This window comes from Canis aureus, chromosome 10 (genome assembly GCF_053574225.1).
Source record: "Canis aureus isolate CA01 chromosome 10, VMU_Caureus_v.1.0, whole genome shotgun sequence".
Lineage (NCBI taxonomy): Eukaryota > Metazoa > Chordata > Mammalia > Carnivora > Canidae > Canis > Canis aureus.
In genome coordinates this window covers 41,076,431-41,101,954 of record NC_135620.1, presented here as the reverse complement: position 1 = coordinate 41,101,954, position 25,524 = coordinate 41,076,431, and the positions used below count along the sequence as shown (strand labels likewise).

The window sequence follows — 25,524 nt, the reverse complement described above, 5'->3', positions numbered from 1 at the left end:
GAGAGAGAGAGAGAGAGAGAGAGAGAGAGAGAGACAGGCAGAGGGAGAAGCAGGCTCCATACAGGGAGCCCGATATGGGACTCGAGGATCACACCCCAGGCCAAAGGCAGGCACTAAACCTCTGAGCCACCCAGGGATCCCTGAAATATTTATTGACTTTTATTGAACTTTTGAGTTTTTATAGTTTCACTCACTCTTGATATTTAATTTTTTTCCCTTAATGATGATCATAAATTTCTTATGTTTAAATCCTAAGATTTAACAGAATATGATTCCTAATCTAACAAAATGTTTAACATTTTTACCTTTAAATAATATAATTTTGATGTTATTTCTTCTTTATACTTCCAGATTCAAATTATTCCTATTAATTATATTTAACAGAAATATTGAGAAACATATCCAAACTTTATTGTCCCTTCATTCTAGGTATCTCTATTCAACACTCTTTTATAAATCCTTACATTTCAAAACATTAAAATATACACTTACACAAGAATTACAACATAGTAACTATAAAAGACAAATAAAAAAAACCCTACTTAGATGGAGGAACAACTAGAATTTCAGGATGAAAATAAACTGGTCATTCTCCCAAATCACAGACAGTTTTATAAGGAACACATAATCTATCTGATCTGTATATGGAGCTTTGGCTAACTGGCTATAGAGCTATCACTGTTTCTCAGATGTTTTTATGACAGGTGACCATTTATCAAGGGTTCTTGAGACATCCTACACCTTTTCACTAGAGCTGGTGAGTTTTTATTATGAATGAACTTCACTGTTGCTATAGTAACATTTCCCAAGTGGTACAGAGTTATTTCAGTATTTTAATAATCAGCCTGACCATTATCTGTCCTAAGTCTGCATGGACTCCTCCATTGAAGGGTCAAGAAAATTACTCTTAATAAAGAATGCTCTCCATTATAGTCCGATGTGTGCCTAGTATGGAAAACTGACAGGACAGGAAGTATTTGAGGGAAAATAGTGACTCTCCCTAATCCTTCTGCTAAGGATTTAGCCAAGACAAGACAAAGTTTGGTTGTCCCTGCCATCCCCTTGATTTCAGACTTCTAGCACCTGGAGCTGTAAGAGAATAAACTTCTGTTGTTTTAAGCTACCAAGTGTGTGGAAACTAGTTTTGGCAACTTGAGGAAACTAATATACATATAAGTAAACTTGAGTGTGATGCAGGAGAGAGGGAGGGAATATCAGGTAGATTTGCAGTGCTGACCAAAGTGGACTGAATAGAAACAAACACACAAATGGCTAAACAAAACATCTGAACCACAAAAAGAGACTGAACATTGTCTCCAGCTGACAGCCAGCAAGGAAATCAAGACCTTAGTTCTACAAGAGCATGGAGCAGAGTCCTCCCAATACCTGAATGAGCAGGAAACAGATTTCCCCTTGAGCTTCCAGAAAAATTGCCTTGCTGACACCTCCATTTTTAGTCCAGTGAGACTATACTGGAGTTCTGACCTATAGAACTGTAAGATAATAAATGTGTTGTTTTAAGATGCTGAGGTTGTATTGTTTATTTTTTAACAGCAGCAATAGAAAACTAATTGCACAAAGATATAGGATACGCCCCAAAGATATAAAGCTTCGCTGAAAGTCTTAAAAAAGCAATGACATCTCCAAAGATCTTCCCCCACCCTGTGTAGCTAGGAGATGGCCCTTCTCAGAGCTGGAAGAAGACTGAAGGTTGACCCTCTGTAGAAGCTCAACAAGAGTTATCTGGGACATAGGGCAAAGCTATGGTCAAGTGTGAGCTATCTTAAAGTCTATAAGCTGAATGATAAAACTCCATCAACTTCATTTCTTACTCAGTTCCCATAATGCTGGCAGCTAGGAATAAATATCTCTGGTAGGAGCTTGAAGAAATCCCCCATGGGGAAATTGATCAGCCAAGGAGAAGTTATACAGATACTGACACTCTTTTTTTTTTTAATTTTTATTTATTTATGATAGTCACACACAGAGAGAGAGAGAGAGGCAGAGACACAGGCAGAGGGAGAAGCAGGCTCCATGCACCGGGAGCACGACGTGGGACTCGATCCTGGGTCTCCAGGATCGCACCCCGGACCAAAGGCAGGTGCTAAACCACTGCGCCACCCAGGGATCCCCGATACTGACACTCTCATTTCTTCCAATGTAATGGTCAAGTCCTCACTTGATTACCCTATAGTAATCAAGTATAGTAAAGCCCTCTTCTTGACAGGTCCCATCCAAGCGAGGGCTTTGGATTAGCATTTTAGTGCCTCACTCTTAATTATCTTTCTTTTTAAGATTTTATTTGTAAGAAATTTCTACACCGAACATGGGGTTCAAACTAACAACCCTGAGATCAAGAGTTGCATGCTCTGCCAACTGAGCCAGGCAGGTACCCTCCTCACTCTTAATTATTAACAGACACCAAAGTAAACCAGACATTTTAGAAAGGCCAGAATAGTGAAAAGGAACTTGTAGGAAACTGAACCTTCAAGGGGAAGACTGTGCAATAAGCTATAAGAAATTTTCTGTCATTCAAAGATTTTATTGAACACCTACTAGGCATTTACTGTTCTAGGTGTTGAACATAAAGTAATTAGCAAGGAAGAAAAGTGCAGGGCCTTATGAGGCTTACATTACCTAAGCAAGGGAAGAGATGCTGCTAGACCTAAGGACTAAAGGCAGAGAACTGTCTTTAAAAGAAAGAGTCAAAGAACAAGATAGAGCTTTTAAAAATTAAAAATGTAATAAGTGGACTTTTTAATACTAGAAGGATTAAATGATACAGCTGAAAATCTCCTGAGAGATAGAAAATGGAGAAGAAAAAATGCCTTAATTAGGGGATCAGGCAAGGAAGGTAGGGGGAGGTCACGGAGCTCCAGGAGTGATGCCTCATGATGGGGGAACCATAAAACAGGCATATCAACTGAAATGTTTAAAAACACTGAGGGAAAAATGAACAGTGCCATCAGAGGATGTGGGGTGAATTCGTATACTAGACAGCTCAACTGATTGTATTTGCATAATTCAAAGGACATATTGATTAAAGATATGAATATTAATTTATTCAAAATGGTGATATTTCTATATTGAAAGGATGAGGCAAGGATTAAGTTGAGATGAGGGCTTCAGGGAGTGAGTGGGGAGACATTGTAATAGGAAGATATAATTTTCTCTCTTAATAGGAATTTGATAGCTAACATCCACATTAGATAAATCAAGATACTAAAAAGACAAGCCTACTATTTTGAAAGGTAATGATAAATACTAGGGAAAAACAAACCGCTAAAACCTACAAACATGATACATCCAGGGACAAGGAAGCAGGAGTTGTGGGGAGAAAAAAACTGCAATTTTTAAAATAAGCCATGTAGTAATATTTGGAGTGTTTGAGGGGCTCAGTATATGTCACCTATTGTCCATCTTGATTACAAACAGATTAAGAAATAAGCAAAATGGAGTGGCAGGTGGAAGAGAAACTATCACTATTATCCCCATAAAGGCTAATTTGGGGAAGTGATAAGTTGGAGTGCTAGACAGACTTATTAACTGAGTCCCAGTGTTGAGCCAGGGGAGGTGTGCTCCCATGGTATCAGGACCCCCCCCCCAAACCCACCACCACACACACACGTATGTTACTTGGAGGGGGAAGAGTGTTGCTGAACTAAACAGTTTGAGACCCCTGAACTGGGAAAATGATTAGTGATTCATACATTTTACTTTAATGAGTTCTATAAAACAAGTATCTTCAATGTTCAAAACCAAAGATACAGTAGCACATTCTTGTTGGCTTGCCCTATACACAGTGGATGCTCAAGGCATATATCTCCTTTCCCAATATTTTAAACTGTATATTATGTTGAAATTCTGAGCCAGAGATAGGTAAAGAGAATGTAGTTAAAAAGGAAGGCAGCAGTGGTACAATTTTTTTGAGCTGTTAGAAAGAAGTGTTCCTTGTTTGCCCTCCAAATGGATGGTCCTGACTCTGCCTCTCCCCCAGACTCTGTGCCTCTCCCCCAGCAGGTCTTCTTTTAGCAGTATTATTTATCCTTCTTTCCTTGCTAATGTGGCTTTAAGAGACAGAGGGGCACCCTGGAGGTCACTCAGGAAGTCCCCACTAGAATCAGGAAGACAGCCAGGTTTTTATACTCTAGGTCCTTTTGTTAGAAAGACAGACCATGCTCCCATCCTCTTCTAAGCCTTGTCTCAGTACTGTGCCTAACTTGGTGCCCAGGAGGCCAGAGCTGAGCTGGGGTTGCAAGAGAAACTCAATTTTTGTGCTTCCTGAGCATTTAAGCCCGGAAAAAATCCTGTCCCTAATGTAAGAATCGCAGGCATTTATAATTTCTCATTTCCTAAATAGATGAAAAAGAAGAAAGAGCAATAATTCGGGTGTGCTACTTTAAGTGCTATTGCAAAAACCACTATCAAAAGCAAAGAAGTCTGTACTTACATCTCTAAACCCCACAGATATCTTTTTCTTGCTTTATAGTTCTTATTGAACCGGAAGGGGAAAGCCACTGGCCAAAAAAAAAAAAAAAAAAAAAGAGCCAAATGCAAAGGAAAAGAAAGTCAGCCCAGAGTTGGGGGCCAAAGGAGAACATTTTTCAGAGAACATCAGGATTTTATTTTGGCATTTACACCTGTGATTTTTAAATAAGCAAAACAGATCTTCTTAGGAAGTAGAAAGCTATCCTAGATTATAGACAGCTGGTGGTAGAAAAACCCCACAGGCATCACCTAGGGATATGATCACAGCAGGCAAAATGCAACTAAGTCTCAGTAGGCAAAGACTAAAAATCTCAGTCATATAAAATGAGGGTCAGTAGAAAGAACTTGGGCGTGGGAACCAATATTGGGCAAATGAGAACCACTTAATATTGGGCAAGCCACTTAACCTCACTGAGCTTCAGTTTCTTCATTTGTAAAATTAGGAAATAATGGTGATAAAAGTCATGAGATTGAAGAGATTAATGAAAATTTGTAGTTCCCCCTTTGTTCCTATTCTCCAAGGTGACAGTCATTAGTGCCGGTCACCAAATCGTCCTATTCTCTCTTAAGCACGTAGTGCAACCATACCTTCTCGCTCCCTTGAAAATACAACCATGTGCTTTGCTTTGGCCAATAAAATCTGAACAGCATCACCTTTCAGCTAAAGCTTTAAAATTGAGTATAAGATCTGCCACGTACCTTTTTTCTCTGGCAATGTTCCAGACAGTGACCAGCTTGGCATCAGGAGTGAGCATGACATAGCAAAATTCACAAAGAACAGGTAGTGTAAATAAGAAACAAAACCTTTCTTTTCAGCCACCTTGAGCTCTTTGTTACTGCAGCAGAACCTGCACCTCCTGATTGATTCATTTTCCTTTGAGTAACTGCATTTGCCATCAACTCATTAATTCATGCCACAGATATGTATTGAACAAATGCCAAGCATTGTGTTAGATGCTGGGAAATGTAGGATCTGATTCTTGTCCTCAAGAAGCTCAAAGGAGGAAGGAAAGAAGGTCGTTGTTATAAGTCTTTTAAAAATATCCCTCTGTTGATTCCAATATTGAATGAGAATCAAGGATGAGAATTACTACTTTTGTACACATGGAGTCCTTCCTCTATGTCCTGGTTACTTGAAGATATTGATAACAGAGAAGGTGGAATTGTAATAAAAGAAAGGAAGAAGGTTGTGTGTTGAAGGGAGAATGAAAAAAGAGGTGGTTAAACTGACAAAGTAAAAACTGAGTATTTCACGTTGTCTCTTGGTTACCCACAACTTCCTGGCTCAGCTATCTCTCTTCCATGTTCCCTTTAAGAAAATTTATTAGAACTTTTCTCCTTTAGTCTGAACATCAAGTCAAAAACAATATAAAATTGCTTATTATAACTTCAGTACCATTGACTTTTAAAAAATTCTCAATTTATTATGGAGAAGATGTAAAATAAAAACCCAACACAATAAATTTCTCATGGTGAAATTATAGACACAGTGCCAATTGGATATGTCATTTTAGATGGAAGCAAGGGGAATTTACCAATCCTATCATAAACCATGCCATCCTATGTTTCTATGTGAAAATGATATGGGTCCTTAGTAAGTTATTAACTCATCCTGTTGGCCATTTTCATTAAGGTTTTTCTGTGAAGTTTTATCTTGTTCTTTTGTTTGGAACCATTCCTCTGCTTCTTCATTTTCCCTAAGCATTAGATAAAATAGCCACTTCTAGTCTCGAAGGAGTGGCCTCCTATAAGAGATGAATCTTATTGTTCAACCCGCCCTAGCTCTTCCTCATCTCTCAAACTTTTGTGATTGTCCAAGCAGCCTATTTTATTTGAATGGCTCCCAGGAGTTCAAGGTGTGCCAAGACCTGTCAATGTCCCAGAGGGGAGGATCTCAGCATCTAGAGGCAGACCCTGAGGTACCAACTTTTATTTATTTATTGATTTTTTAAAAGATTTTATTTATTTATTCATGAGAGACACAGAGAGAGGTGGGGGGGTGGGGCAGAAACATAGGCAGAGGGAGACGCAGGCTCCGTGCAAGGAGCCCGATATGGGACTTGATCCCAGGACTCCAGGATCATGCCCTGGGCTAAAGGCAGGCACCAAACCGTTGAGCCACCTAGGGAGCCCGGTACCAACTTTTAAAGTATGCAAATATATACAGTCCCCTGGGGTTACAAGCCTAAGCCCCACAGGCCACCAGTGCTAAGTAACCAAGACATGTCCTTTGGGGACAAAAATCAGGGCTGCAGATAACTGTATGAGCCTCTATGGGAGATACCTGAGAGCTGTGGCAATGCAGAGAAAGAGCGCAGAGATGGTATGCATGGGCCCAGACCTTTAGATATAGGCCTGAAGCTCCGGCTGAAGCTCCAGGACAAGGAAATAGGCCTTTTTCACAGAAAGACTGAGTGTATGTTTCAGGCTGCTGTCCTTGCAGTGCCCTGGGTGGAGGTCAGGGTGGGGGGACACAGACTGCCCGAAACTAGCTGTACGATTATTCCAGGCCTGTGGGACCCAGGAAGATGAGCGCCTCCCACCCCCCACACTTCCCAGCCACTACAGCAGGTGATCAAGGGGGACACCTCTGGCAGCAGCGCAAAGAGCAGGGCACTACAAGTAAGAACTAGGGGTGTCAGAGGTGTGTAAAAGCTCCCCTCTGGGAGATACTGGAGCTGTGGAGTACAGCAGAGTGCCAGTATAAAGATGGAGCCCACCAGCTAGAGTCAGGCAGAGGGAGTGTGTAGAGATCACACTCACACACACACACACACACACACACACACACTCTGTTGCTGGAGCCACCCCCATCCACCTGCTGAGGACACAGGACAGGACAGCACCAGAGCAAAGACAGCACCTGCCAGGCTCCTGCCCTGGACAGCATCCCTGCAGCGCCCACAGGATGCAGGTGCCTCAGGGCGGAGCTCCAGGACACGCAAGTGGGGGATCCAACCTCACGAAGTCCCAGCGCCCCTTACCCAAGTTTTCTGTTCTGAGCGGCTTTAAGAGCTGCTTCTCCCGTCATCGCAGCCTTGTGGGGCTCCTGGTATGACCCCCATCGGTTTTCAAGGCTAAATGTTTTGGGGGATTTTCTCTCAGGTGCAGATGTTTAAAGGTGGGGTGCCTAGTAGGGAATTCAACCCCGCTTAGCTCCTTGGGGCCAAGGCCTGGCTTTTTTGAGTTCCCTCCCCAAGGTCAGTCCTCCCACCCAGGGTGGGGTGTATGGCAAGACCGTGTGTCCCAGGGCCCCCTACCTGACAAGGAGTCTCTCAGCCAATGTCTCTGGGTATTTTTTTCAGAGGAAATTGTTCCCCACGTAGCTGTTGATTGGGTGCTTTCGCTGGGAGGAGGTGAATTCAGGATGCTCCAAAGTCTTCATCTTGACCGGGAACCTGGTTCCTTTTTCCCTTTGGCAGTTTTATATTAAAAAGAGTCTATTAGCTTAAGGATGATCCCACGCTTTTTATTTTTATTTTTATTTTTATTTTTTTTTACGCTTTTTAAAATTCATTGTTGATTTCTGAAATTCTCTCCTCCAGAATTACAAAAAGAGCTCAACATTCTTAACTGGTAATTACCAATGACTCCTATAAACTCTGTGTTCAGAGAAATCACAGTTAATAAAAGAGTAAGCATGATGCCAATTAATGTTTATACTTAGGCAGGTATCTAAAAAGAAATAAATAGTTGGCTCTTTATAGGAATATTTCTAGAAATACATTACAATCTTTTCCTCTTAAGCAGAACCCCGTATAGAAGATCCACCCCCACCTCGATCCCACCTCATGTAGTCAGAGACATCCACTGCATCAGAGGATATTAGGTTTGTTATGCCAGGAAAATAAGGACAAAGGCAGAGTAAAAGTATAGCCTAATTGGTTACCCTGCAGTCCATTCTGTAGAGAAGAGGCAAAATAAATGCATGATTATTTTCTTTTTTCTAAAACAGCTTCAAAGTAATGAGTTCACTCCCTTTTATCTCTCAACAATGACCAATCAACTGAGTTGCTTTAGAATCATAAGGAACTTATAATCATATTTGATGTGTTTGAAACAATTACAATTATTGTGAATTTTGGGTGCTCAAAATGACACATCCTTGCCTAGTGGGAACTTATTTTAATTGATTCTTCGGTCTTTTTGACAAAACCCTAGTACTGGTTGATAGCTTCCTTGCTTTCTGTAAATATTTATCAATAACGTATCTGGGATTTCCTTGAAAATGATGGCACAGGAAAAATAAGTATAGATGAAACAGGATTGGCCATGGGTTGATAATCGCCCGGTGGAATTTCCTTACACTATTCTCTTACATTTGTATATGTCTGACATTTCCAAAAAAAAGTAAAGGTTTAAAAAGTTTGGCCTTTGACTTCCAAAAGAGGACCTTGAAATCGTTAGTAAGACAGTGGTCTTAAATGCCTGGTTTTGACGAAAGAAAAAGAGATTTGTAAGTTCCCAAGGCTTCTCTTGACTTACGAAGAGTAAGTGCAGAGGCCTGAGTATAGAGTTTTACTCAAAATCAGAGGTAGTGAGCTTTCTGGATATGAGGATATTCCCCTAGTCCCAGGAAGGCATGAAACCCTCTCTAAGACAGAAAACAGGAAGGTGGAGAGTGAAGAGAGTGGAAACCGTGAGCTGATTGCCTCAAAGGTTTTTCCTGCTGAGTACCCTTTTGACAGTTTTGGTTGTGGTCGCTGGGCTGGCTAAAAACAGCTTCTGAAGGTCACCTGTTTGGCTCATCTTCTTCCACACTTTAGCCCAGATTCTTGCCTCTAATCCCCCAAAAGACTGACTCAATTTCTTGTGGTCCGGGAAATCTTGCTTTCCAAACAGGGCAGGAAAGAGCACTGGACTGGGAGTCCAGAGGCCAGCATTTGGGCCCTGTGACTCAAAAGGACACTGTGTCCTGGGTCTCCATTTCATCACCCCTTAAACGAAAGGTCAGCTGCAAGCCCCGGGATCCTTCAGTGTCCCGACCTTCCCAGGAACCCTGGGCCTGAACACAAGCCCTGCAGGCCTTTGCGCCTCTTCACTGAACATCTTTTCCACCATTACACATTACACAGCTTCCTACCCAAATAGGTGACTGCTGTCACTTTCTGCAGATAATTGGGAGAGGAGGTGCCCAGCATGGATGAACCCCAAAGTTGGCAGCACTTTCAGGCTCCGGGAAGCAGGCGCGTCACCGACCTGTACGATTTCTCCTCTGCGTCCTTGCTCGCCTGCAAAGCCTGACCCCAGTCCCCACTGCGGAGAAATCTCCTAAGAGACGGCTGCCGGCGCGGCCTCTGCGCCCGGGAGGCGTGGAGCGGAGGGCGCGGGAGCCGAGCGCGCTGCGGCCACGCTCCCCGCGCAGAGACGAGAGGGAGGGGCGCGCGGGCGGGGGCCGGGCAGCACCGGAGGCGGCGCGCAGGGCTCGCCGCGGCTCAGTCTCCTCCCGAGCCCAGCCCCGGCCGGCGGGAGCCGCGGCGAGCGCGAGCGCGAGCGGGAGCCGGAGACCGGGCCTCGGCGCGGGGAGGCGGAGGGCCGGGGACAGCCCCCGCCGCGCGCGCGTCCTCCCGGCGCATCCCGGTAAGTGCGGGCGGCCGGTCCCCGCCAGCCTCGGGGCTCGGTGGCCGCAGCGCCCGCGGCGCCCGCTCCGGCTGCGCTCATCCCGCTGCTGCAGGCTCACAGGTGGCTCTGCGGTGGCCGCGGGTGCCCCAGGCCCCGCCAGGAGTTCGCTAACTCTCTCGGCTCGGGGCGCGGTTTCCGAGCCCCCCCCGCCCCCAACCCCGCTTCTTCCACCGCGAGCGCCCTTGCTTCCGGCTCCGAGGTGGGGGGCGCGGCGGGGCCGGGCCTGCCGTCGGGGTAGACGCGCCGGGGGGGACGCTCCCCTTCCCCAAACCAGCGCCAGAGGATCGGGGGGGCGGGGGCGGGGCGGAGATGCTGGCCAAGCGCCTTCCCGAGCCGCATCCCCGCTCGCTTGGTGGGGCGTCCGTCCTTTAGTTTTATTTTCCTATTAACCCACCGGGGAAAGTTTGGGACCACACAAGGCAAAGTTGGGGCGCGGCTGGGGTGCACTTCTCCGGCAGAGGCAGCTCCGGTGGAGCGAGGCGGCGGGTTTGCAGGTGGAGCCGGCTCGCTGGAGCTGGCCGTGCGCCCTGGGAGTGGAGTCTGTCCCTGCCCGTGGCCCTGGCCGGCATTGTGACAATCCCCGGGGCGCTGTGAGTCGCTTAATCTTTGGTGTTCGAAGCGTCGACATCTGCAGCCGGCCCCCAAATCTCTGTGATAGGTAGCAGCATCTTAGCCTGGTTTGACTTGTGTTCTTGCTCCGCTCTGCAAACCTGAGCTCCAGCTTATCTCAGTGTTTAACCGGCGTGTGTTTAATTAGCTTATTTTACACCTGAGATGATCTCAGCGAGCCTCTAAAATGAAGTCGGTGATATAAAAAGGAACAACGACAGGGTTTTTAGAGAAAAATTTAAATAGGAACCTTCAGAAAAGCTGCTGTGGTGTCTAGATGTTTTACCCATCTCTGTGGGATAGAGAATGAAAACTGCTTGACTATCTAACCTACTAGAAGAGTCAGTGTTGGGGCTATTTTTATCAGATTTTGTGGACAGAGGTACTGCTGCAGCTTGCATATTGTTTACAAAATACACATTTAGTCTCTAGAAATAGCCTACTTGTTAGGAGTTGTTTAACTATGTTGTCTATTTTACATATGACTGAAGGTTGTTTTTAAAAATAAGCTTTAGCTGAAAACAATATCTAGGTATTTAGGGAAGGCAGCCCATGTCACCAGAACATTCTTTTGTAAACTTAAATTTTTAAAGGGCTGTTTGTCTGCATCAGGCATAGGAGAAGCTTTTCATGAAAAATAAGACGCTGAGATCTTTATGTGTTACAGGAAAACAGTGCAGTCTCCTCTGACGCTCAGTGCTTTCAAATGATAGATTAGATAGAAAAGCATGCCTTCAACTGGAATTATATAATTGAACAAAAAGAAAACACAATGGGTAATTATTGGTTGTCAAGTACTTAGATAGTTCTAAAAGAAGTGGTATCTTTTATCACTGGGAGGTTGTTACATGAGTAGAGGTGGGATAAATTTTTAAAGGTGATCGATTTTCATCTACAAATTTTTTTATATTTAACACACACATCTGCATAGTCTATCCAACATTGGATTTACCAAAATGTTTAAATTTATAAACACATCATTGTTATAAGTGCTTACTAGGTGCCACATCTTACTCTAAGTGTCTCATCCTCAAAGCAGTCCTTGGTGGCAGTTGCCACCAGTAATTGTTCTTATTTCTGAGATGGGGAAACTGAGGCACGAGTTAAGTAACTTACCCAAGGTCAAACACAGGATAGGACTTTATCATACATGCAAAGTTCTTTTTATAGAAAAGACATATGATGATTTTGTCATTTATTCTCCTTGTTTTAATTTTTCTTTAAGCCTGAATGTCAAAAACATTTCCTGTGACGTGTAAGAATCCCTGATTGTAGAAGTTCCCGCACAAGCACCGTTGACTCTAAAGGGAAGAAAAGTATGAGAGAACCTTATCTGGTTGAGTCTACAATTTGAAGACCACCACAGCCACCAGAAAACCAAGGATGGATCTGCACCAAAGCACTGCCATCACCTTCCTTGAGAAATGGTGTTTGGATAAGTCACTGTCTGGCTGCAGGAGACATTATAATGTCAGGAAAAAACTGAAGTTAATTCGAATCTTGGGCCTTCTCATGGGCCTAGTAGCCATCAGCACTGTCTCATTTTCAATCAGTGCCTTTTCTGAGCCAGAGACACAGAGCACAGAAGAGGTCATTGGTGCAAGTGGCCCTAGGGCAATACACGGTTACCGTCAAAGAACCCTCTTAGATTTAAATGACAAGATTCTGGATTACACTCCACAGCCACCTCTTTCTCAGGAAGGCAAATCTGAGAATACTACAGATCATGCCCAAGGAGACTACCCAAGAGACATCTTTTCCCTCGAGGAGAGAAGAAAAGGCGCCATCATTCTGCACGTCATTGGAATGATCTACATGTTCATAGCCTTAGCCATTGTCTGTGATGAGTTCTTTGTTCCTTCTTTGACTGTCATCACTGAGAAATTGGGCATCTCTGACGATGTGGCTGGAGCCACCTTTATGGCGGCTGGGGGCTCGGCCCCAGAACTTTTCACGTCTCTTATAGGGGTATTTATTGCTCACAGCAATGTTGGCATAGGCACAATCGTGGGCTCGGCAGTGTTCAATATCCTCTTTGTTATTGGCATGTGTGCTCTGTTTTCTAGAGAAATCTTAAACCTGACATGGTGGCCGCTCTTTCGGGATGTGTCCTTCTACATCGTTGACTTGATCATGCTGATCATATTTTTCCTGGATAATGTTATCATGTGGTGGGAAAGCTTGCTTCTCTTAACAGCTTACTTTGGCTATGTGGTTTTCATGAAATTCAACGTCCAAGTAGAAAGATGGGTGAAGCAAATGATAAATCGCAATAAAGTCGTCAAGGTGACAGCACCAGAGGCCCAAGCAAAGGTTGGTGGTGGTGGTTGTTTATTCAATGTTCTAAATAATTATGTTTTTGAGATCTACCACTCTTTTAATGTGATGGTGTGTGAGGCTCTAGTGGGTAGCAGATTGCTTTCTGCAGTTCTGTGGTAGCCAGACTGACATGGCAGTGGGAAAACATAATTTGGAGATATTCTTGTGGATATCTCCTAAATTCTCAAGCCACTTGCTTAAGAGTAAAACATTGATAAGTATGGGTTGTGCAAGTATCCATGAGTGAATTCAACAGTTATTTACATCCGAAAGGAGGCATAATGATTTTGTGAGCAATTTACTTTTCATGGGAAAGTGTGTGTGTGTGTGTGTGTGTGTGTAGCCTAGCAAGTTTCAGGCATGTTTTTTAAATAGGCCCATGACAATGATCGAGAACCATCACTTTAGAGACATTTAAAGAAGAAAGTTTGTTTGTGTCACCAGAGCTGTACCTTTAAGTTAGCGGCAGGACCCAGAAGGACTGGTCATTGCGGTGATCATAGCCATTTTTCTTGATCCACCCAGTGATCATCAGACCACTTGAGCAGGAACTGATTGGGATCCATGACAGGAAGTGATTGCCAAGCTCTGCTGTCTGCCTCCATGGCCTTACAGCACTTTTGCATGCCATGAAAAACATGACCCAAAATAATTTTACAGTAGAATATGAGGGAGTTTTAATGATGAGAGTAACCACTTAGGTGGTGAGCAAATTGGTAGAGGGCTTAGAATAAATTGGTCTGCAAGTTTATAAACTAATTTTTTTAAATAATGACTAAACACATCAATAACATTTTATGTTAAATATAGTAATGAGGTTCTGATTTATATCCTAACATTGGAATGTTGTCTCTGAATGTGATTTTAAACAGAAACCAAAATACATATGCAGATTTTTCATACTAGCATCTGGGAAAATTCTCATGTATGCAAAAAACAGATGTTGAGTGGAGGGTGAGATATTTTATCCAAAAAAAAAAAAAAAAAAGGTATTAGCATAATTCCTTTACATTCAGGTTGGATGACCACTTATCATTTTTGTGGCAACCATAGCATGAAAGCAAAGTGCAGTAAAAAAACAAAAACCAAAACACCAGTAATATTGCTATTTATTACATGTAAAAGAAAAATGTTTTCATCTGTATTTTTTTTCTGACATTTCACTCAGTGTATTATTGTTTGTTAGAAACTGTAGTAAAAAAAAAAGAGTCATTTACCAGTAGACATGGCAAGTAAGCATTTAGATGTTAGACTTGAATATATCCTTGAGGGCCTGATTGGACCCCTCTCCTTGCTCTAATTTTGTAGCCAGCAGGATGATCCCTCAAGCCTGATGGCTAGTTTGAGTGGTTTGCATTCATAATCTATGGGTTTATTCCAGTTAGAGTTCTTAATAATTGTCAAGGGAAAGGCATATTTTTTTAGAGTCAAGGAAATGATTTGGTATCTTACAAATATCCTGGGCACATCAAGGGTAAAAAGTCTTTTCGAGAGCTGAATATATTTTTGTTTTGTTACACAACGGTGGAACTCGATTAACTTAAAAACAAATTCTGCCGAAGGTTATGCTGACAACATTTATGATAAAGGAATTTGCAGAGCAATTCAATGGTGTAGTTAAGATTGTGGGGAGATTTTCTAATTTCAGGAGGAGCTGGTTTTGTGCACATGGTAGTAACTTTTTAAATACAGTTTACAGGCCATATTCAATCAGTTGTAAACCATTAAAGTAGCTCTGCAAGAATCTTTACCTACTGTAGTAGGTGACTGTTATGTCGTATTTATATTTAAAAATCAGTAGCTTAGGCTGACGTTCCTTAGCAGTTGTTAATTCAAATCCATAATTTTGCGCTATGCTTAATATTGTGCATGTTTTAAATTTGGAAGTTCTGGATTTACCAAATTAAAAAAGAAAGTAGATTAGATTCAAGTCTATTTCTCCTGTTTGTTATCCCTCTCAAATATGTTCAGTGTATTATTTCCCCATGTTAGCACTAAATAGCTTTAATTTATTCCTTTTAATCATTATTATTTCTTGTGGCATTTAGTAACTAAATTGAAGTATAAATTATGACGAGAATAGAATTTTTTTAAACATAACTATGCCTTGTTTGGCATTCCTCAAAAATGCTAGAACACATTTTTTAGGTGGAGAAGTACATAATGGTATGTAAGATTTCCTTCAGGGCATTTCACCTTGCCAATTTTGTCTTTGAAGCATTGTTGGAAAAAAAATTTGTTTCAGCAGCTGGTTTTATCAATATGCCTGATTTCAGAATCGTATGGAGGTTTTGCTGCCCAAGCCCTGAACATAAGATGTCTCAAATGGGATGAGTCCTTGAATGTGGCCTTCCATTCTCATTCTGTGACTACATACCCCACCTATCCTCCAGAAGCCTGTGCTTCTGATGCCATCAAAACATGCAGGAAAGAAACCCTGACCCAAATGCAGCCCTCAATGAAATCTTCATTGAGATTTCATTGGGATGTGGTGTAGAAGAATTTAGGAAGCAGAATACTAAGCATGTTTCCATGGTCTTATTTTTATAACTATGGAGCATGGGAGTTTGGGAGACTAGAGGAAACATATTTTAGGTATTCTTGTACAAATCATCCGTGGTTCTCGCTCAAAAATCATCAGCTCTGCTGGGCTTTTGGCAGTGAACTGTTTTTGGAAACTACATGCCTCAATAGACAGGTTGAAAATTCTAATTTGGTTCTATTATTGAGGATATATGTCATGGGGCAACTGTGAAACATGGAAAAATGTGAACTGGCATATTTTTTCATAGTTATAGTAATAGTTTCTCATCTCATTTGATTTTTACACCCATTCGTTATTACTACTATTTCTTTTAGTGAGTATCATATCCTTTTTAAAAAGTTACATTGAGTCATCACAGTGTAAATAGACATGGGGCATTGACTCAGGGTGAAAAAGATTTCAATCCCAATGTGTAATTAGCTCTCTGATCTCAGAAGTTATATAAACTCTCTGAGCCACAGTTTCCTAATGTGGACCTGAAGATAATAATGCCTACTTCATGAAGCTAGGAAAATTATTAAATGAAGAAATGAATGCTAAGTGACTAACAAAGCCCTTGGCAAATGTGGGTTGTTTAATAAATGGTAGTACCTTTCCTTTTATCTTCTGTTATTAATGAAAAGTAAGTAAAAATGAATTCTTTTTTTAAGAGTTATTTATTTAGTTGAGAAAGAGAGTGTACATGTCAGCAGGGGGAGGGGCACAGGGAAAGGGAGAGAGAGACTCTCAAGCAAACTCCCCACTGAGCATGGAGCCTGATGTGGGACTCTATCCCATGACCATGAGACCATGACCTGAGCTGAAATCAAGAGTGGGATGCTCAACCAACTGATCCATCCAGGCACCCCTAAAATAAATTATTTTAAATTCAAGAATTTCACATTTTTTGAAAGCTGTAATTCATGCCAGTGAATCATTGAGTTAAGCAGGTCATTGTCTCCCTTAGGGGCATATACTATTTGTCACAGTATGATATTTATAAGCCCTGGTTCACATACAATGAATATTTGCAGGCCAGATATTATCATAAACTCTAAGAAACCTCCAAGTGCATTTATTGTCCTGAAATTTTATTGTGTAGAATTTTGCTTGAAATAAGTAGGCTGTTAACTGGGGTTAAGAAATATCTGTGCTAAGCAGAGGTTTTTGTTTTAACGGTATTCTTATTTGTAAATTATTGAGACTCTTCTAAAAACCTCTCCATAGCTGGTCAGGAATAACTTTGAATACTGCAGGATGTGAAGCAGTGGTGTTTCAGGGCATTCAGAGCATTTTGCTATGCTTCTGGCCTGACTGCTTGAGGTCCCTTGATCTGTTATGGTGCTAGGCCGTCATTGGCCTAGAAAGCAGCTGTCCATGGTATTTAGCTTCTTCTTAGTCTTGGCATTATAATCTGACAGCAATTCAGCCCAGTTCTAATGAAGGGAATGGTCTAAATAAAGACGCTTAAATCTGAGTAGTTGAGTAGGCTAGTTAGTAATTTCAGCGTGCTTTGCTTTATTTGGTTTGCATGTTCCTGAAAAGTTGTTTGTAAATAGAGTTCCTGTAGTTCGAGTTGTTACTAATGTTCATGAGAAAAACAAAATTGAAGCAATGCTATAAATATTCCTCATAACGTGAAGTAGTTCTTATAAGGTGCTAAACCTAAATAATTTTATTAGTACAAATCTATGGGTCCAAGCTCACTTATGGCACAGTAGATACTATTTATTCAGCCTTTGTTTCCCCTCCACACCTAGGAAATAAATTAGTAAAATTAATGTACAAACTTCCAAGGAAGGTAAGGTAAGATCATCCTTATAATAAATTAAAGGATAGTGTTACTTGGTAGACTTGGAAACTCTCTGTCCTTCTCATAAGAAAGAAAATGTAGACTTTAAAATTCTTGACTGACTAGGTGTAGTATGTAAATGTAGCATGTTTATCTAGTGATACAGCATTATGCCTTTTCCTTCTTCTGTTTCCTTCTACTTATATTAAAAGCAAACTCTTTAATTTAGTTACTGCCTGTAATTCCAAGAGTAAAGACATTTCAACAGACCCAGAAAGCCCACTGGATTTTAATACACAGAATTCAGATTATCTTTGGCTTTTCATCCTTGCTATTCTGATTTCTCCAGCAAGAGAATATCTAAATTTTCTGAATCCTGGCAATGTTGGGAGCAAGGATTTACTACCACTTCCCTTCCTTCCTCTCTTCTTCCTTTGTCCATTTCTCCTCCCACCCACCCACCCCCAATTCCTCTCTTCCCCTCTTCTTTCCTTTTTATTCTGTCTGTCTCTCTTTTTGGTAGAACCAGATAATTTGTATTTTAGCTTTAACAATGAATGGGATTGTTATGTTTAAACTGTTCCTTGGCTGTTAAGGAGGCAAGTACACCTTCAGGATGGATTTGACTGGTTTTGTTTTTCCTTTCTTTTACTTTCAATCTTCTTTTATTTTAAATAAGTCCCTAGTAAGCAGAATATAGCTACATTTTGTTTAATTCAGTTTGACAATCATCTTTTAACTGGAAAGTTGATTGACATTGATTGCGATTAGTGTTACATTTGGGTTCTTTCTGTTATGCTATTTTATACTTTCTATTCATTCTGATCTGTTTCTTCTTTATAATTTCTCCTTGCCTTTTTTTGGAGAAGGAGGGGCATTGAATTTTTTCCCCTAAATTTCTTTGTCCCTTTAATAGTTTGCAATTTATACACTCTATTTCTATTCTTTTAGTGTTGGCTTATAAATTTTAACGTGTATATTAAACTTAACATAGTATAGGTTAATTACACTGCTGCCAAACAACCTAAGGACTTTAGAACCTTTTAACTCTATCACCTGTCCTCTGTCATATATATATGTCAAAGTCCATGATTTAAGTTCTACCTTCCTGCCTGTTTTATAACAGCTTTAATGAGATATAACTTAACTTTTTTAACCCTACAAATTAGACATTGTTATTATGCCATCAGTGTTTTTAGATTTAACCATTTCTTTACCAGCTTTTCTCCTCATTTTTTCCATTTCAGACCTCTTTTCAGGAGGTTTCTTTTTTTTTTTACTCTACTGATATTTTTTATAGGTCCCTTTAGCAAGAATCAATTAATAGTAAATGCTCTTGTTTTTATTTGCTTAGAGATATTATTTCACTTTTAGTCCTGAAAGATGGTGTGGGTAGAAAATTATTTTCTCATCTTACTTTGAAAGTAACATTCCACTATCTCTGACTTCTGTTTTTGCTGTTGAAAAAAACTGCTGTCAGGTGTAAAGGTTGTTCCTTTGTAAGAAATCCATGTTTTCATTTTGACTACATTTAAGGTTGTCTCTGTTTTCGGTGGTTAACATTTTCTTTATGCCATGTCAAATATTCTTTTCTTACTTATTTATCCCCAATCTGTGATTCATTAAACTTCCTGAATTTGCAGGTTAGTGCATTCTACCAGTTTCAGCTCTACCTCATTCTTCCTATAGTCTTCTAGAATTCTGATTAAACAGATGTTGTACCATCTCAACCCATCTGTCACATTTTGTAACTACTCTTTTTCTACCTCTTCTTTTTCATTCTGTTCATTTTTTTATATTGACCTCCTAGTTTCTAATTTTCTCTTCAATGTTGTCTAATCTCTAAAGATCATCCATTAGGTTCCTAATATTATTATATTGTTTTATGCTTAGAGGTTTTTTGTGGCTCTTTCATATCTGTCAGGTTGACTTTTATTGTTTCTTATTCCTTCATCATTTATCAATTTCTTTAGAAATGTTAAATTCATTATATTTCATAATCGATATTCCTTGGGACAGTATCCTTGCAGGTCTAGTTTTGCTGTTTTATTGATTCTTGATCATGTAGAGTTGCTTTCTTAGGTATTTAGTGATTTAAAAAACACAACTTTGAATTCCTATTTCTTGGAACTTTACCCATAGGAAGTCATTGAGGTCTGGGTTTTAAATGTGTTTCTTTGGAGGCAGTTGCTTCTCAGGCAAGTGCCTGATAGCACAACCAACCTGGCATCATTCTAATTTAAATGTTTGACCTTTTTCTACCCAGGTAGTGTGAATTCAGACTCCAAACCCATATGTGTGAGCCAGTGGTAGAAATTTTTTAAAGGAGATTCTTCTCTCTTTCTTTCTACAATATCACTCAAAACCAAGATGAAGATAAGCCCATCCTGCTATTTCCCCTTGCTAGGCAGGTTTTTCTCCCTTATTCACCAGCTAAGAGTATCAACCCTTCATTTCTCACTTATTGGAAGGGGAGGTTTCTGAATTGTTTCCTCCCTATGAGGCCTTTGTAGCTTTTAAAAACCTAGTCTTTGGCCACTGGGGATTGCCAAGTACTCTGAAGACAAAGCAATACAGACCCCTTTGGATTTGTGCTTACTTGATGCTGTTGCTTCAAGAAACCTCTGATTCCTCACTAACATAGTTAGAGAACTTTAAAAATATAATATCCAACATTTGGGGGTGTGACATACTGAGAATGGTTTCTCTGAATATTTGGCCCATTATATTGCCAGAAATATATATTTCAGACTGTGGGTTTGTCAAAAGATAATGCATATAACAAGGGATACTGATATGGAATTTTAATTCAGTAATCTCAGAGTGTTTCATGCAGCCTAACCATTGTAATAAAGCTTCTCATCAACGAAAATCCTACCAATGGCAAATTTTGAGTCAAATCTAAGAGGCAATTCTAACAGAAAATTATTTGTGACTACTTTATTTTATTTTTTTTGGGGGGGGCCACTTTAAATTTGCCTTTTAAGTAATACTTTTACCAGATACTGAAAGTAATATATTCATCATAGGATTATAAAAACACATAAAAATATTAAAAAGAGATTTAAAATAGCCCATAATCTCTTCATTGCACCATCCAAAAATAATTCTATGCATTTCTTTGAGGCTTTTCTCACATACACACACACACACACACACACACACACACATATCACATGCATATTCACATATATATCTAAGTATTTAGATAAATTGGAGTGATATTGGATATACATAACTTTAAACTTGTATTGGGTATATAACATTTTAGTTTTCTAAGATCTTATTTATTTGAAAGTGAAAGAGAGTACACAAGCAGGGGGAGGGGCAGAGAGAGAAGCAGACTCCCCACTGAGCAGGGAGCCTGACAGGGGCTCAATTCTAGGACCCCAGGATCACGACCTGAGCTGAAGGCAAACTCTTAGCAAACTAAGCCACCCAGGTGCCCCACATTTTAGTTTTTTTAAAAAAGCTTGACTATTTATGATCATTTCCTTGTATCATTAAATGTAATTCACTGTTAAGTATTATTTTATAATAGAAAACCATTTTCATATTATAAAATGTTGCAAATATGTCAGTACTATAAAAAATGCTACAACAAATAGCCTTACACACAAATTTCTGATTTTAGAGAACCAGAAATTCTGGATCAAAGTTTATGAGCTTCTTATTTTGCTTTTAAGGATTTTATTTATTTATACATGAGAGACACAGAGAGGCAGAGACACAGGCAGAGGGAGACTCAGGCTCCCCATGGGGAGCCCAATGCGGGACTTGATCCCAGGACTCCAGGATCATACCCTGAGCCGAAGGCAGATGCTCAACCACTGAGCCACCCAGGAATCCTATTTATGAGCTTTTTAAAGTTTCTGCTACATTGTGACATACTTGGTAGTGTTGGCTATTATAGTTTTTAATGTTTTTATGTTTTTGCAGTGCAATATAGCATTTTGTTTTAATTGGAATTTCTTTGATTAATTGAGACACTGAGTGTTGAAAGATACATTTATTGAGAATTAATTTTTTAATAAGTTGCCAGTTTGCTGTGTGTCCTTTGTGTCATTTCTTAAGTTTTCTATGATGACTCAAAGATCTCTTAAAAATATATGTTGAGGATCACTAACATTAGCTTTCATCCTTCCCCATGATTTCCACACCTAAATAAAGACAGGAAGTTTTGTGGTTTTTTGTTTTAAAGGATTAATTATTTTGAAGAAGGAGGCCTTGTGACTCAGGAGTTGGGAGATGAGGTTCCCAGGGACTGGCCATGTGACCATAGGGAATCCTATGTCACCTAAGACTCCTATTTTCTCATCTGGAAAATGGGAGACTTGACCGGGATGACCTAAAACATTGCTGCCAGCTTGTCATTTCTGTCCTTGGAAGCTCTAGTGTATATATACAGAACACTCTAATCGTGTCAAAGTAATTAAAGTTACTTAAAACAGAAGACCAGACTCTCACCATTCCCATCTCAACAAATTCTGTTTCTAAATTGGCTTACCTGAGGTCTTTCCACACAAACGACTTATTGGCTTGGCCAAGCAAAAGTTTTAGCTTGGACATGTCGTGGGAGATAGTTCTTCCAGACAGGAGAACAACTTGCATGGGAGAAAGTCATTTAAAGTTTACTGCAAAAAAATAAAAATAAAAAATAAATAAACTTTACTGCAGGATTCTAGTAGACCTGCTTAGCATTTGTGGTTTCTGGCAGGGAAAACCCACCGTGGCAGCTGCCTGTGCATCCCTGGGATGCTAGTCTCTCCACAGTCGAGAGACTGGGCATGTACTTCACACCATGGCCTTATGACATCAACACCCTGAAATAGAGATCATCTCCACCTGCACATCAGGAACGTGAGGGTCAGAAAACATAAGTGATTGCCTGAGGTCCCAACTGAGTGGTCTTAAGCTGCATTTGAACTTAGGTCTGACTCCTAAATACCTTCTTGTTTCCCTAGTGCTTTTCACTGGACAGTTGGGGATAAAGACAAAGCAAACCTCCAAATTAGATTCCCATTTCATATTAGGCTCTGTTAAGTTCGTGACTTTCAAATATTTTTTACTATGATCTCCACTAAGAAATACATTTTACATTCTAACCCATCGTGTAACACAGTGCACGCACACACACATACATATGTGCATGTTTACATATATACATATAAGAGTAAAATCTTAGAGTGATGTACTTTTTCTTTCTTAAATTTTCTACACTATCAGAAATACCAGTTTTGACCCTCTAAAGTAATTTCATCACGCACCAATGAGTTGTCACCTGAATTTTAAAAAATAGTATCATGTTAAGAAATTTCTTTTTTTCCTCCTCTTCCTCTTAGCAGGGCTTTCCTACAAAACTGTGCTGGGTTGCTGCACAAGGGCATCTTTCTGATCAAGGAGATGGACAGGGACGGAAATTCAGACATCCCTCTGCTGGATAAGCTATGTGCTTTGGTGTGGGACTGTGGCTGCCCAGAGGAAGGGCTGCTTTTTCTTCATTCAACAAAAGTGCCCTTTGGGCTGGCCATGGGTTTGCTTCCTACCCTCAACTTCTCCTTTTTATAATTGAGTATTGAGAATTTTAGAGCCATGGATCCATGGGGACCATTATGTGCATGTAAATCTATGCTGATTTTCATGTTTGGGACTGTTTCAGCCATTTAGAGTTGGATCCACATGTTATCTCAGCTACCTCCCCAAGCACACACACTGTCCGTGTTCAGCTGGGTAACTTCACCCCTCTGACTAATGCAGATTTCTGCAGAGTCCTAAAATGCCAGCATATACCAAGCTACGTCTTGCTCTCTGGCTCTGACATAGACTGATTGCAGGGTAAGGAAGGGGCAGATCAAAGCATGATATGCTCCCTGAGCCTCGACTCATCCTTGTTTCCCAGTGAGCTTGTCATCGGGTAGAAAAGAAACGTGGATGAAACGGAGATGAAATCAGAGGAAAGCAGAACCTTGGCGAGAAGACCAAAGCTGCATTTCAATTAGGTTGGTTTCCTTTTTTTCAAAGGCTGGATTTGTAAGCCAAATGATGCAGACATGGTTCTCATGCTGGTAAAGACTGGTGGGTTTGGAAAGGGTCTGGGCACCAGGCCATATCATGCCATGCTTACAGCTTTAGAGGATACACGCAGAATCTGCATTGGCAGGAACCAAGCCTGGAGAGATGATGTCCTTTTCATCCCGCACAGTGGTGGTCTAACCATGGTCCAGGCACTCTGCCTCAAACATCTCCTTGACAGTAAAGAAGCCAGTTTATCTTCTAGGTCCTCACCAGCTCTGATAACTCTGTGCTTCTCCATTTTTTTAAAAAATATTTATCCATTTGAGAGCAAACAAGCAGGGGCGGGGCGGCCAAGGCAGAGGGATGGACAGACTCCCCACTGAGCAGGGAGCCCCACATGGAGCTCAACCCCAGGACCCCGGGATCATATCCCGAGCCGAAGGCAGATGCTTAACCGAGTGAGCCCCCCGTGGGCCCCCTGTGCTTCTCTATTAATGGGAAAGAAACAAGTATTTGCTTATAATTGTGGACTGGCCGATAGAAGAGGTGATCAGGTAATGAAGCCCTGAACTTGCCTCCTTCCAAGTGCTTTTCCAATTAAGGAACCCAATTAAAGCAGATTAGTTCCTCTGGAGGGGTAACGAGGGCTTCTTTACCCCTCCAGAGGACCTTCGTGGAAAGAGGCAAGTGGGTAGTGCTTTGTAAGTCACTTTCTCTTTTACTGTTTGATGGGTGTTAAGCTGGGCAAGCAGGCTGCTGGTAGAAACAGGTTTCACCTAGCAACCCTAGTCCTCCCGCTTAAGTCTCTTCATCTGTTTCCTAACCTCTCAAGCAGGCTGAGTTGGTTTCATTTTTCCATGCCATCTGATAACAATTAAATACATGTTGAACCACTTCTATTATTTTAGGCCTGTGGTAGACCCTGGTGTGTTCCAGGAACTTGGGACTTTGCTTCCTGAGATGAAGTATGATAGTGAAGCTTTAACATGATGGAATTATTATTTATGCCTGGGTTAGAGTGTGACCATTTTAGCTGTTTAATCTTGGACACATTACTTAACCTCTCTAAACTTACATTTGCTTGTCTATAAATTTGGGAAAATGATAGAATTTTCTTCATAGGCTGTGAATTTTGATGAGACTGCACAGGAAAAGTGCTTCTCAGAGATGGTCCCACCTGGCCTCTTCCTCTGAGTCCCTTGTGCTACTAGCCTGCTGTCTGGGGTCTCTACCCCCACCCCACCTCCCCAGTGTGTTTTCCTCCTGTCACTTTAGGACCTTGCCTCCCTTCCTGGAATCACTTTGCCATGCCTCCCATGCAGCAATATGAAGGCACAGTTGCCCCAGCTAATCCCTAGCTAATAGTCAAATCCTCAGCGTTCGGACTTGAACCTGCTTTCCCTCTGTTCTTGAAGAGGATTAAGAGAGAAGCAGTTTCCCTATCTCTGAAACTGAACCTCAGTCAGCTGTGAAATTCCCCTGAGCCCTCCTGTCACTGCCCTGTAGATGCACTTACTCTTTTCTTATGTGCACCATCAATATTTCATCTTAGCTTGTCATGTCTCCATCCGGTCATGGCTATGCCTTATGTTGGTTTGTCTGCAGCTGTGTTTCCTGCCTTGGACCCAGCTACTGCCCTTGACTCAGGGACTAACCAATATCATGTGCAGTATCTGTTCCCAGGTTCCTAGGTAAAAGTGCAAAGGGCACTTAATGCCCTTCGACATGTTGGTAATGGAGGTGATGAGTGTTCGTGATAAACAGCTTGGGTCCGGAAAAAAAAATCATAACACAAATGGCTTATGTGTTCGAGTCACATGGCAAACAACAAATGTCCAACTTAAGAAATTATTATTTCTGTCATTAGTAATTCCCCAGTCCCTTCAGGTTGCAAGTATGGGTATCAGGGTGGGTCAGGGCCCCCAATTCAAAGAGTCAGATTACTCTAGCTGTAGCTTTAATAGCCTTTTTGGAGATATAATTTATTATAGAATTTATTTGTTAATTTATTATGTAAACTCATAATTTAAGTGTGCAATTCAGTGGTTTTTAGTATATTCACAGAATTGTAAAACCAGCACCACTATCTACCTTGGGAACATTTTCATCACCCCAAAAAAGAAACCCTATACCAATTAGTAGTGGATTCCCCCTT

The 25,524-nt window shown here is 41.0% G+C and overlaps 1 protein-coding gene across 3 annotated transcripts in view; it reads left to right on the top strand.

Annotated features, from left to right (window-relative positions):
* The first annotated feature begins 9,924 nt into the window (after positions 1–9,924).
* The window catches only part of SLC24A2 (solute carrier family 24 member 2), a 240,492-nt gene continuing 224,892 nt past the window's right edge, over positions 9,925–25,524 (top strand). For 2 of the 3 annotated variants that reach the window (XM_077912121.1, XM_077912119.1), the window contains exons 1-2: positions 9,925–10,068; positions 11,945–13,032. In XM_077912121.1, the coding sequence (XP_077768247.1) occupies positions 12,103–13,032 (930 nt within the window). In that variant the 5' untranslated portion in view covers positions 9,925–10,068; positions 11,945–12,102. Of the gene's footprint in view, positions 10,069–10,748; positions 10,769–11,944; positions 13,033–25,524 lie in introns of those variants that run through there. The other variant, XM_077912120.1, reaches the window with a different exon arrangement.